This window comes from Ictalurus furcatus, chromosome 1 (assembly GCF_023375685.1).
Source record: "Ictalurus furcatus strain D&B chromosome 1, Billie_1.0, whole genome shotgun sequence".
Classification (NCBI taxonomy): domain Eukaryota; kingdom Metazoa; phylum Chordata; class Actinopteri; order Siluriformes; family Ictaluridae; genus Ictalurus; species Ictalurus furcatus.
The window spans coordinates 13,738,963-13,752,544 of record NC_071255.1 but is presented as its reverse complement, the minus strand read 5'-3'; the positions used below and the strand labels follow the sequence as shown (position 1 = coordinate 13,752,544).

The 13,582-nt window shown below is 36.9% G+C and overlaps 1 protein-coding gene across 1 annotated transcript; it reads left to right on the top strand.

The window, feature by feature from the left end:
- The first annotated feature begins 3,425 nt into the window (after positions 1-3,425).
- Positions 3,426-13,282, top strand: tnxba (tenascin XBa). Its single transcript, XM_053627397.1, has 14 exons — positions 3,426-3,739; positions 3,825-5,950; positions 6,029-6,155; positions 7,894-8,016; positions 8,101-8,244; positions 8,322-8,441; positions 8,526-8,681; positions 9,018-9,142; positions 9,900-10,032; positions 10,119-10,270; positions 10,383-10,479; positions 10,550-10,711; positions 10,792-10,955; positions 12,148-13,282. The coding sequence occupies exons 1-14, from the start codon at positions 3,580-3,582 to the stop codon at positions 12,253-12,255; spliced, it is 3,897 nt and encodes a 1,298-aa protein (XP_053483372.1). The 5' UTR covers positions 3,426-3,579; the 3' UTR covers positions 12,256-13,282.
- The last annotated feature ends 300 nt before the right edge of the window (positions 13,283-13,582 follow it).

Below are 13,582 nucleotides of genomic sequence, written 5' to 3'. Positions count from 1 at the left end.
GATCAAAAGGTTAAACAATAAAAAAAATTGCTCATATTTACCAAGGGTGCCAATATTAGTGGAGGGCACTGTACATACATACATATATAAAACATGAAAATTGCTCACACGTCCCATTTAAATTTTTCTCTCCACTATACAGCAGAATAGATGATTATGCCTATATTTAATCAGTCCATCAGCAGAGCCACAAGATGCTGCTGCATAAATAAATCCACTTATTTGTTCTCACTTATTATTTTCAAAACTTATTATTTTATAACTTAAGAAATTCTCATTTTTACTTCATTCATCTATAAAATCTCAGTTGTAAATGAGCTTTCATATGGCTGTTTGACCCTGTCTGTTTACATCCATGGCTGCATCAAAGCCTGACATTAACCCAACTGAAAAAAGCAAAGGTCAGCTCAGACACACTGAGGAACTAATGTGTGTCTAATGTAGCATCATGTGAAGCAGGTCCAGGTAGGAATACTATTAAGAACAGACCACCCATCATGGTGCAGCCGGGGGTAGTGACAAGCCCTCTTTATGTTCCAGTGGAAAGAGGGGAGGGGGGGGGGATCCTAGACTGTAACACGTTGGCATACAGGGGGGAAAGTACTCTGCATATCCTATATAACATGACAGATGAAATTTCATAAATCTGCAGTAAAACAAATAAGGCCACTGAGCAGAGCCTGTGTCAGCATGGGTATATGAATTAATGCATGTTCATTTGTAGTGCTTTAATATCTGTATCATGTTCAGTTGTATCACACGTAACAATGAACAGCCATGTATCCAATATAACCTTAGAAAATTTTTCAAGACCACTTACAAATAAAAGGGGTGCCAGATTATTATCATTTCTTTCTTATAATACTTACATAGGAATGTGTTTAAACTTGCATCATTCTCATTCTAGATAAATAAAACAGAACAAGTCACATACTTACCGTGAATCAGCTGAGAGGCGGGGACTCTGGATGTTATATTTAAGTCCATAGGTTTGGTTTCCTCCCTCCTCAGGTAGCGGTGTACCTCGTGCAATCTTTCTTCCTGCTAGCTTTCTCAGTCAGTCCATTGGAGATTCTCAAATCAGATGGATGGAGCAACACAATAGCAGCTCAAAACAACAGCTCAAGACAGAACCCAAGTGAGTTTCTATTATAAAAATGATTCTAAGCTTTGATGCATGTTCGTTGTGTTGCTGCTTTAACGGATTAAAAGCTTTTATAAGAAAGAAAATGTATACATTAAGTGTTTATGAATGAATGAATGAATAGATGAAAATGTGTAATACATTGTGGATTTCAGACATTCAATTAATTTCCAAACTGTTGACAACCTACTTGACAGAAAGTGTATTAAACACTGATGTATTATTAAATGTTAACCCTGGAAATCTGACCTTTACTACCAGAGTAGGTTTTTTGGTGCTTGGAAATGTTAAACTCTCACATTATTTTCGTTACTTTTTGGGGAGTAAGACTTACTGGTAACTCTTTTTAGCTAGAGCTATTTCTAGTAAAACAGTTTATTAGCAATTGCGCTTGGGATCATTCAGTATTCCAAAGATTATATAAGAGTCAAGCCAAAGACATTACCGTCCTTCAGAACCTGAGTACACAGTGTAGCTCTGTTAAGTACAGTCCTGCTGCCAGGTTTTTTTCATGCTAAATATCCAATATTGACCTCATTCCTCTCTTCTGTACACATCAACATTTTTGTAAGGTACGCAGAGTACATTTTTAGCTTTGGCTTTGCATTTCTGGATTTTTGGATTTTTGGATCATGTGGCAGCCCATAAAGGATTCAATATGTTCTATGGTTATCAATATACTGTATATATTTTGATAAATCACTCTTGCTTGTATATTCTAAAAGGCCGTCTTTCTTTTTCAGGTAATACATAAGATTTGGGAAGCAATATCTAAACCAGTATCAGGATTTAATTCTTCTAAAACTGTATAATCAGAGTAGATTTTTGACCTCCACCAAAAGCACTGACTGTTCCCCTGACGTCCACTCATTATGCTCATCTTCCTGTCTTTCCTCTTCTTACTAACACCTTTTCCTACTCTTCAAGCCTCAGTAGGTGAGAGGAAAAATGCCACTAAAACAGCATCTCATACTATCACTACACTACCGAATATCAAGCAAAAAACTCCAACACTCTCTCCTCCCCCAAAAATCAATAATGTTAGTCAGACACTGTTCTCTACAGCAATGCCTCCTGAGACTCCTAGCATTAAGAAAACCTCCAAAGACAAGCCTCTTCAAGCTTCAGTAGGCGAGAAAAAAAATTCCACCAAAGCAGCACCTCATACTATCACTACACTGCTGAATATCAAACAAAAAACTCCAACCCTTTCTCCTCCCCCCAAAATCAGTAATGTTAGTCAGACACTGTTCTCTACAGCAATGCCTCCTGAGACTCCTAGTATTAAGAAAACCTCCAAAGACAAGCCTTCCTCAAGCTTGCCCATCAAAGTTGTCATCACTGAAGGCTGCATTCAGAAGGAGCCTCAGAAAGACATGGTCAACAGCAGCAGAGGGCAAGAAACCGAGCTGAGATTGAAGCCAGGTTCTCCTCTGGTGATGACGCACCACATCAGCCTGGTGTCAGGCTCTTGCACTGGAGGCTGTGAGGCTCAGATGGCTGCACTGAAGGATCGAGTAGAAATCCTGGAAAAGGAAATGTCAGCTTTGAAGAAAAAGTGTAAGATGTCTTAAATACGTATGCGTCACTTGAATGCATTTTGAACAAAAACCACTCAAGGCATTCGACTATAAGTATAAATATGCTGAATTTTGTATATAAATCAGTGCAGGTGGTAACCTGGTGAAAAGTAGTACAATTCTTTAAAACATCTAGGCTGAGATGAATACATTATACATATGAATATGCATAACAAATAACTAAACACCAGGTGGATACTGTGCAGTTTAGATTTCACTAATCTACCACTATTTCGTGGTAGAAATGATCAGCAAGCTGACACCTATTACAGTGAATGTATTTTCTGTCTTCTCTGTCACTTATTAATAGATTTATTTGGAATATTTTAGCGGCAGTGCTACAAACGCAGGGAAGGAGATCAAATATGCCATTATTTGGTAGATAGAGGTAAATGTTCAATGACTAATGTAGACAGAATGACACTTTCCTCTATACAATTATAACATTATTGCCTATTAAAGTTCACAGCATAAAGAAATGCGAGTGTGTTTTTATTATTATTATTAGTAGTAGTAGTAGTAGTAGTAGTAGTATTGAATAATAATTTTATTTGTACTACAATTATAATAATTATTGTGTTTGTGAGATATTATGGGAAGCTCAGTTTTAGATGAAAGTGGATTGGAAATCCCACTGCACACCTCTTCACCAATGCCAATGAGAAATGTTTTCATTTCTGACCACAGTATTAACAGGAAACACAGGAAAAGAAATTGCTTGACTCTCAAGCTGATTAGTAATTAAGAGAATCATGCTAAATGAGTAAAATCCCCTGTGAGCCTTATGGAGTGCCTTGGATAAAGGTTTGTTTGCTAGCAGTACATGAATATTGTATAGCGCCATTCTAATGAAGCATGAATAAATCTGCTGCACTCAAACCACAGAATTTGCCCCTGTGTATAGACACCATCTGCTCTGGAGTACAGTGCCCAAATAACTGCAACAAGAATGGAAAGTGTGTCAATGGAAAATGTGTATGTCAGGCTGGTTTCACTGGCATTGACTGCAGCAAAGGTGAGACACATGATGGTTAAACAGACCTGTAGTTTTTTAGAAGGTAATACACTTTTAATGACAAATACAATTTTTATTTTCACAGGTGCTAACAAGGAAAATAAGCTGTCCTCTGATAGTAGCACTGGCAAACAAGAGGCATCAGCCCAGGAACAATCGAAGGCAAACAATACAATAATAACTAAAAAGGACAAAGGGGAAAGGCAAGGAAGAGGTCCAGCAACTGTCGGAAAAAGTCCATTGAACAAAGATTTGCCTCTGAGCAATAATGTGACTCAAAGCACTGTGAAGAAATCTAATGGAACGTTAAAAGTTTTAATGAAACTGGCAAAAAGTACTAAAGAGTCAGCAAATGAAACTGTTAAAACAAATCCAGAAAAAGTGAAGTTGTCAATTTTGTCAACTGTTACTTCTACTAAAAATGACCAAAAGCAATCCCAGGACAGTGTTATGAAGGATCCTAAAGGAGGAACAACTGTTGGAGAACAAAAGTTGGAGAAGCATGCAAATGCAACAGAAGAGTTCAAAGGAAAAGATCAAAAGAAACACAAAGGCGATGAAAAGAAAGTTTTGGAAAGGCTTCTAAATATCACTACATCCACTGAGAAAGACAAAAAGCCAATCAAGGAGAGTGTTACACTTTTTAAAGAAGGCTCATCTGGAAAGACATTGGTGGGGAAACACTCAAATGTTACTACTTCCACTGAAAAAGACAGGAAACCAAGCCAGGACAGTGTGACACTTTTTAAAGAAGGCTCATCTGAAAAGACATTGGTGGGGAAACACTCAAATGTTACTACTTCCACTGAAAAAGACAGGAAACCAAGCCAGGACAGTGTGACACTTTTTAAAGAAGGCTCATCTGAAAAGACATTGGTGGGGAAACACTCAAATGTTACTACTTACAGGAAACCAAGCCAGGACAGTGTGACACTTTTTAAAGAAGGATCATCTGAAAAGACATTGGTGGGAAAACACTCAGAGGTTACTACTTCCATTGAAAAAGACAAAAAGCCAAGCCAGGGCAACATCACACAACCTAAAGAAGGATCATCTGAAAAGAAAATGGTGGAAAAACTTTCAAATGTGACTATTTCCATTAATAAAGACAAGACGTTGCGTCAAAGCAACCACCTACCTAAGGATGGCTCATCAGGAAAGAGAAAAGTAGACAAGTTTCAGAATGCTACAGCTGCCAATAACAAAGACATCGAGTTACTAGAGGATGATGAGACAACGCCTAAAAAAAAAGCAACATCTGGAAGCAAAAAGGGGTTAACACATGTACATGTGACTGCTTCCACTGAAAAGGACAAGAAGCTAAACCAGGGCAATGTCAAGCATCTAAATGTAACTAATTTTACTGAAAAAGACAGGAAGAACCAGAGCAAAGTCATACCTCGTAAAGAAAAAATTGTTGGAAAAAGGATAGAATGTTTCTTCGGTCAGAAAAGGAAGAAGTTAGGAAAGGAAACAGCACAGAAACTCGTAAACACAATGACCTCTACTGGAAAGGACAATAAGATACACCAGGGCAATGTTACACTTCATAAAGATGAATCGTCTAGAAAGACAAAGCTAGACAGTGTAATAACCTCCACTGAGAAGATAAAAAAGTTACAACAGCGCAATGAGACAAAAGTTCTTAATGACGTTACAACTGAAAAGGAAAGAATGGAAAAATATCTGAATGTGACTACTTTCACTGATAAGGACAAGAAGCGTTACAAGAGTAACACCACACTTATTAAAGAAGGGTCATCTCAGAAGGGAAAGGCTGACAATGTAAATGTAAAAAAGTCCAACGAGAAAGGCAAGAAGTTTCTACAAGGTGATGAGACAACAGCTGTCACAAAAGTAATATCTGTAACAGAAGAGAAAGGTGTAAATGCAACTACCACCAGTGAAAAAGGCAAGAGTTTGCACCACAGTCACAAAGCAGATGCATCTAGGTTGAACAAAGTAAACAGTGATTTAAAAAATAGCACAATTCCTAAAACTCATGTTGACAGGACAACAAAATTAACTGACATCATACCAGTTGAGGTTCACAACATAACTGCCACTGGGTTTGTTATCACGTGGAAAGCTCCTCTGGGATTATTCAGGAATTTCACAGTAACAAGGAAGGAAGCTTGGTCAGAAAGAAGCAGTGAGGATGATGCAGAGGAAGCTGAGAAACGCAAAGGTGGTGATATAAAGGCAGATGAGGTATATAGATCAAACAGAACCTCATCTAAATTCTACAATGCTAAAGCTGATAAAATGATTGCTGAGACGTTCTCACAGGTTCTTGCGGGAAGTGCTCGCTCCTATCATTTCAAGAATCTTCGACCACAGAGAAAGTACTCTGTGTCCTTGATCAGCTCTGGGCCTCATGTACAATCCAAAGTTCACCATCTGTTTGTTTCCACAGGTAAATAAACATACTTTCTCTTCTGCACTACAGATCAAGGCAATTAATCTTTTCAGTCCTATGAACGTAAATATCTCTTAAATGGACCTTAAATTGGTGCATTTTAAAAGAGTGTTAATCTATAATGTTTTTGTAGAAAAAATTTAATTATTAGGAATCCAAGCACCAAAGGCGCATAGGCACCCTGTTGTTATTCTACCTTTTCTTCTCCTTCTTCTTCTTCTTCTTCTTCTTCTGGCTATTGTGTCTATGGTAGCCCATAAAACCATCTGGTAGTACATTGGAAGTACATTTTTCATTATAACTTCTTCTTCTTCTTCTTCTTCTTCTTCTTCTTCTTCTTCTCCTTCTTCTTCTTCTTCTTCTTCTCCTTCTTATTATTATTATTATTAGGGGGCCTAGCACCATAGGTGTTGCCAACACTCTAGCATCACCATCGGGTCAAACTACCTAATTTGAAAGTACGTTTATGGTCAGAATTTTTTTAACCATGTGTCCAAAATGTAAAAGCCCTGGATTCCTGGATCCCTGGATCCCTGCATTCCCTGGGTCGAGACTAGTGCAACGCACCCTATGACGTCAATTTCCACCTAATTTGATTTTCTGCCATCTTGGATTTTGTCCAAAACTGTTTTTTTGCTACTCCGCCTACAAAAAAAAAATTTTATCAAAAAAAATTCTATTCTAAAAGGTATGCCTGTAATGGGCCAACAAATCTGACGGTGAAGCCGCCAAACAGGAAGTGAGGCTGTATGACTTTGTGCACTGACACAAACGTTGGTAGGCCACTTCAGGATCATGAGCTGAGGCTATACAACAGATTTCATGCCAGTGCCACCTACTGGTTAAAAGTAACAACAATATGCTTGAGCAAACATGCTCTGAACAAAATTTATCAATATAATAATATAAAAATTCAATATTGTTATTATTATTATTATTATTATTATTATTATTATTATTATTATTATTATTATTATTATATCTGAGTCCAACATTCTATACAAAGATCTTCTACACTTATAAACTATTTTCTTATTTTGGAGATCATCTGAATATCGCAATATAAGGGGTGTGTTTTATTTTATGGCATTTTTTTCAGTCATTTAGAGAGATTTAACATAAGAAACATCAGCAATATGAATGTGAATGAATCTGAAATAATCATTTAACTGAACAGACCGAAATGACTCGAATCAACAAAAACAGCCAAAAAAATTCATCTCTAATATTTAATGTCGCCATGTTTAAACCTTTTAAATATTTACAATTACTATTTAAAGTTTGTTTCCATTATACATTAATATTTAACATAAACTTTTAAAGGTATTAAATGTTCACACATATTAAATGTTATATTTCATTACTGTATTAAGCACAATTTTTTTAAATATGGAATGTAAATATAAATCAATCTAAATGTAAAATTTTAATCATAAATTTACATATAGGTAAATGGTAAATTCCTGCACAAATTGCTTCTTATAATTAAGATTTGCAGTTAGGTTTATATTTAACCTATACTTCATGGGATAGACTCCAGATCCACCTTGATCAGGATAAAACAGTTACTGAATGAATGAATGAATGAATGAATTTGTCATGTTCTATTCTAAGTAAATGCCATGCATTTTTTAACATGAATGAAAGATAAGGTTTTTGAAGCACTGTTATTAAAATGATATTTTTCCATTGATCTGTAACAATCCTCACCCTGACTTTCTGTGTCCTCCCCCAGCACCTGAACCACCGACAGAACTGCTGTTCAGCAACATTACAGAAACATCTCTCACCTTGTCTTGGACCAAACCTAAAAGCACAGTAACAGGATTCAAAGTTACATACACCAATTCTGCAAATGGTACTGTAGAGGGTTATAACACTTACTATTTACATGTTTATAAATGCATTGATTTGTGACATGGAGTATACTTTTACTTTTTAGGAGTGACAGGATCCATGTCTGTTGACTCACAGTTGTCGCATGTTCTCATTTCCATGCTCTCTGTTGGTTCCCGGTATGAAATTAGTGTCAGATCAGTTATGGGAGCAATAGAGAGTGAAGCAACCACAGCCTCAGTTGTTACAGGTATACAGTATGCCAGGAGTTTACATGTTTACTGTACATCTGTTTACTGTTAGTAATCATCCATTTCTCCTTTCTAGTACCTGACTCTCCCACTGACCTCCAGGCTGTGAACGTCACAGACAGTAAAGCACTGTTGGTATGGAAGCCTGCTCAAGCTAAAGTTGATCATTATATCCTCAGTTATGGTTCTACAAGATGTAAGTCGAGTTCCTCTTTGGTGTTTTGAGCTGTCACATCTTGATTGATTCCGTATCTAATTAAGTATATTTCTATTTTTATAGCTCCTAATGTGACAGTGACAGTGATGTTGTCTGGCACTTCTGTGGAGCACCAGCTCCGAGGTCTACAAAGATATACCCTCTATGCAGTAAAGATCATGAGCCAGATCAACAGTCTCCAGAGTAGCTCTGTTTCCACAACCTTCACAACAAAAAGTGGTAAGTCAGAACCTCTAAATAATTAGCCGTCATCCACAGAGCATTAAAAAGTAAGTTTAGTAAAAATCAGATGCACTTCATTGTTACTTTAGTATATGTTAAACATATAAAGCCAGATTTCAGTAGTTAGTGAGGAGTAAGGTGAGTGTTTATTGAACTGGAAACAAAGCACTCGTTCCAAAAATGTGGATTTAAAAAATAAAAAATCTAGATTCCCTTTAAATTGCTTTGACGTTACTGTCTTGTATTCCCACCACAGCAATTATTTTCTTCTGCCTATTTTACTTGGTGGAGTTGTACGTTATCATGTTTTTTTTAAAAAAAAATGTTTTTCAGGAGTAACGTTTCAGGTAGTGACACCTAGTAAAGTCACCTGGAATTCAGCTTTGATTTTATGGAAGACCACTCCTTTAACTTTCAGAAGCTATAGACTTACATACCAGTTTGGAGAAGAGATTAAGGTAAGTATACTGGAAATATATATATATATATATATATATATATATATATATATATATATATATATATATCCAAAAGTATGTGGATACCTGACCGTCACACCCATATCTTCTTTGAGAACATTCCCATTCCAGATTTCGTCAAGCCCCACTTTGTTGTTAAAATAACCTCCACCCTTCTGAGAAGACTTTCCACTAGATTTTGGCACGTGGCTGTGGGAATTTCTGCTCATTCAGCCACTAGAGCATTAGTGAGGTCAGGCAGTGATGTTGGGTGAGGAAGTATGGGGTGCAGTCTGCGTTCCAACTCAGTCCAAAGGTGGTCAATGGGGTTGAGGTCAGGGCTCTGTGCAGACCACTCGAGTTCTACAACACCATCCTTGGCAAACCATGTCTTCATGGATCTCACTTTGTGCAGGGGCACTGTCATGCTGGAACAGATTTGCTACTTAGTTCCAGTGAAGAGAAATTGTAAATCTACTGCAAACAGAGACATCCTATACAATTGTGTGCTTTCAATTTTGTGGTAACAGTTTGGGGAAATCCCACATATGGGTGTGATGGTCAGGTGTCCACAAACTTTGGCTATGTAGTATATAACCCTTATATTATAGCTCTTTTATTTCTACCTTAAATAAATGTACGTGCTTACTGTATCCTAGTAACATGTCCATTTACCAAATGACCACTTGATTTCTTGAGCTTTGAAATACTGTAATGTTATCATATTAGTCACAGCTTGACTTCCTTACATGAACAGGAGGTGATCCTGAGTCCAAATGTGACCCAGTACGAGTTAACTGATCTGGTGGCATCTTCTCACTACACTGTAAAAGTAGATGGAGAAATTGAGGGGCAGTACATCAGTGTCGTTTCTACTGGATTTACAACAGGTTAGCTGGTCACCCTTTCCTGTAAACCCTGGCTTCCTGTATGATTCCTCTAAGTCTGCCATGGTCTCTACCTTCTTCTTCTACAGCGCAATTGCCTTACCCATACCCAGCCGAATGCTCCAAGGTGCAGCTGAATGGCATGAAGAAGTCAGGAGAGGCTGAGATTTACCCTGAGGGCAAAGATGGAGAGGCAGTGTGGGTCTACTGTGATATGGAGACTGATGGAGGAGGCTGGACAGTAGGTTTGACTATTCAGTTTTGCTTAATAGTTTGTTTGTTGCATTCTCTACCACCTCATATGTTTAAAATTCAAAAGTGTATTGACAAAACTGTGTCTTTTTATTTGCTAGGTATTCCAGAGGCGAGCTGATGGATCTACTGATTTCTTCAGAGACTGGAAAGATTATAGCAAAGGCTTTGGAGAAATGAGTGCAGAATTTTGGCTTGGTACGTTGCTTTGATTACGTTGTATCATCTTCCTCTCTTAGCTTTTCTAACCGTCTTTGTCCTATTTCAGGAAATGACGTCCTTCATGCTCTGACCAGCATGGAACCAATGAGCCTGCGCATCGATTTGCGTTTAGGAAATGAAACGGCCTACGCTCATTACTCCAACTTCTCTGTGGGGTCGGAGGTGAACCACTACACGATTGAGCTGTCTGGATACTCTGGCACAGCTGGTAAGAGGAGTGTTGAGAATGGGATATACACATGAAAGAGGTGGGATGTAGTGTAATTTACTGTTTGTGTCTGTTTGCAGGGGATTCCTTGAAATACCACAGTGGTTCTCCTTTCTCAACTAAGGACAAGGAACCCAGCACTAATAGTGGCCATTGTACAAAGAAATACATGGGAGGTTGGTGGTACAAGAACTGCTACAAAGCCAACCTCAATGGTGCCTATGCCAAATTCTCGATGGACCAGGTATAAACCAGAAATTCTGATTTAATCCGAGTCATGGGCTTAGCATAAGAATATACAGTCTTTATAGATAATGGTTTATTTATCACACATAGATACACTGGACAACAAGTTTTACATTAATTACTCTACAAAAATTGATGGATGCTCATAAAATTGACTACAGTAGAAGCAGGAGACAGATGAAATCATTTCATTTTATCAATACTATATATTCTGGGGGTTTTTTTCAAGAACTGGTGTTTAACATAGCAGTTACTTGCTGTATCAGTGTTTACAATAATCAATGAATTTGAGTTTTCAATAACATTAAACCTATATAGTTTTAGAAATAAAATGTACTGTAATATGATGATTGGCACCCTGTCCAGGGTGTACACCGCCTTGTGCCTGATGCTCCCTGGGATAGGCTCCAGGTTCCCCGTGACCCTGAATAGGATAAGCGGTATAGAAGATGGATGGATGGATGGATGTAATATGATGCTAGTACTTTATGTTACACATCAAACTGTAAAATAATTTTTAATGGGTCTATAAGAATGGTTCCAAAAACAACTAAGAAAGTTGTATAGCATCAAGAATTGTAATATAATAGTAAGGTTATAATTGCACAATATTAGCAGTCAAATACATAAAATTGTGTTGAATAAAATATAACATGTACCTGGTGATTGTAAAGGTCTGAATAACCGTGCGTTATTCATAATGAAAATCTCAAAACATACACATTAGTAGTCCAAGGGAAAAGGAGTTTGGTTCAATGCAGACCATGAGTGTGTATTATCTGTCTACAGTCAAACTGAGGTTTTGTTTGAAAGAGAATCCTCATTTATCACGCAACTTCACAAGCTCATTAGACTTTCAAGGGCTTCCTTTAGTTGTTTATGTTTTAAAGATAAACTCCATCCTTTAATTTTCTTTCACTTACTACATGATGCATTAGTGCACAGTAATTTCAATAGATTATCCAATATCCAAGTCCAAACTACCTGTTAACTTCATATTAATTCCACGTTTGTGCTAAATTCTGATTAATGGTACCTAGACAGGGTTTATGCACAGTTTAATACTTTAAATCAGCACCTTAAAATGCAATGTCTTTTACATGGTTAACCTATGAAAAGTGGCAGGTGTGTTTGTGGTTAAGAAAACTGAACAGACTGTATATTCACTGTGTATTATGTGTATTTATCAGGGAGTGGTGTGGATTGATTGGAAGGGCAAGGACGTCTCCCTCCCATTTACTGAGATGAAGCTGCGGCCTGCCTCGTTGAGCTACGTGACACCGAACACCCAAGGCTAGAACATTTAGTGAAGAGCAGCCGCTGCATGCAGATACACTGTACAACCTTCAACACTTCACATTCTACACTCACACTGTACATAACTTTAGGCAATGTATATCTACTTTTTTTGCAGTTATTATGCCCCATACTGTGACAAAGTTCCTAAATATCTAATATTATATAAATAATCAATCATCCATTGAACATAGGAATTTTTTTTTTCTGCAGGATACATATTGTGTGCCACATTATCTACTTTTATATGACAGTACAGAAGGCTTATGTGCTATCAAAACATTCAGAGGATTCTTTCACTGTTCCTGACTCACACCGCTACTGAAATGAATGCACTGTTGGATGTAAAGGTTACAGACTAGCGTTCTCTTCTGTTCCATTTTTTATAAAGAGGTTTTGTAGAAATACCAAATAAATTGCAAATATTGACCCAATTGGATTGTGAAAGGATTTTTTTTTGTCCAATACCAACATGTGCGCTGTAAAAGAAAATTGCTGTAAATGTACAGTATTTCTTTCAGTATTTATAAATGTACAGTACTTCTCTAAAACCTTTTTTTTTTTTTTTACAGGATTTTACTGTAAATGATTGGGCAATGCACTGCTTAGCAGTAATATAGCAGAAAAAGCAACGCATAATGGGATATCTAACCTTTTAGGTAGGAGTGAGAACGATTCTCTTTTAGTTAATATCTGCAAATTAGTGGTTAGCTTTTGTGCCCTTTATTTTAGTGTATTTTTAAGCAAACACAAACCCTCTTTGGTATAAGTTTATATGCTAGTAAAAAAAAATAAACTTCAGTTTAGTATTTTTTAGTAATTTTAGTTGATGGAAGTGATGGCTCAGTGGTTAGGGTTTTGAGCTACAGATTAGAAGGTCATGAGTTCAAATCTTATCACTAACAAACTGCCATAGTCCTTGAACAAGACCCCTAACCTTCAACTGCTTGGTTATATACTGTCTCAGTTGTAAGTTGCTTTGGATAAATGCATTAAGCAGATGTGACGGGTTAAGTTTTATATTGTATATTTCAGTTTATACTGTAATTATACAACCCCAATTCCAAAGAAGTTGGGACGCTGTGTAAAATGTAAATAAAAACAGAATGCAATGATTTGCAAATCCCATAAACACATCTGTTATTCACAATAGAACAGAGACAACATATCAAATATTTCAACTGAGGAAATGTACCATTTTTAGAAAAAAAATAAGGTAACTTTGAATTTGATGGCTGCAACACGTCTCAGAAAAGTGTTACTAAAAAGAAACAGCAGGAGGTTAATTGGCAACAGATCAGGAACATGATTGTATATAAAAAGAGTATC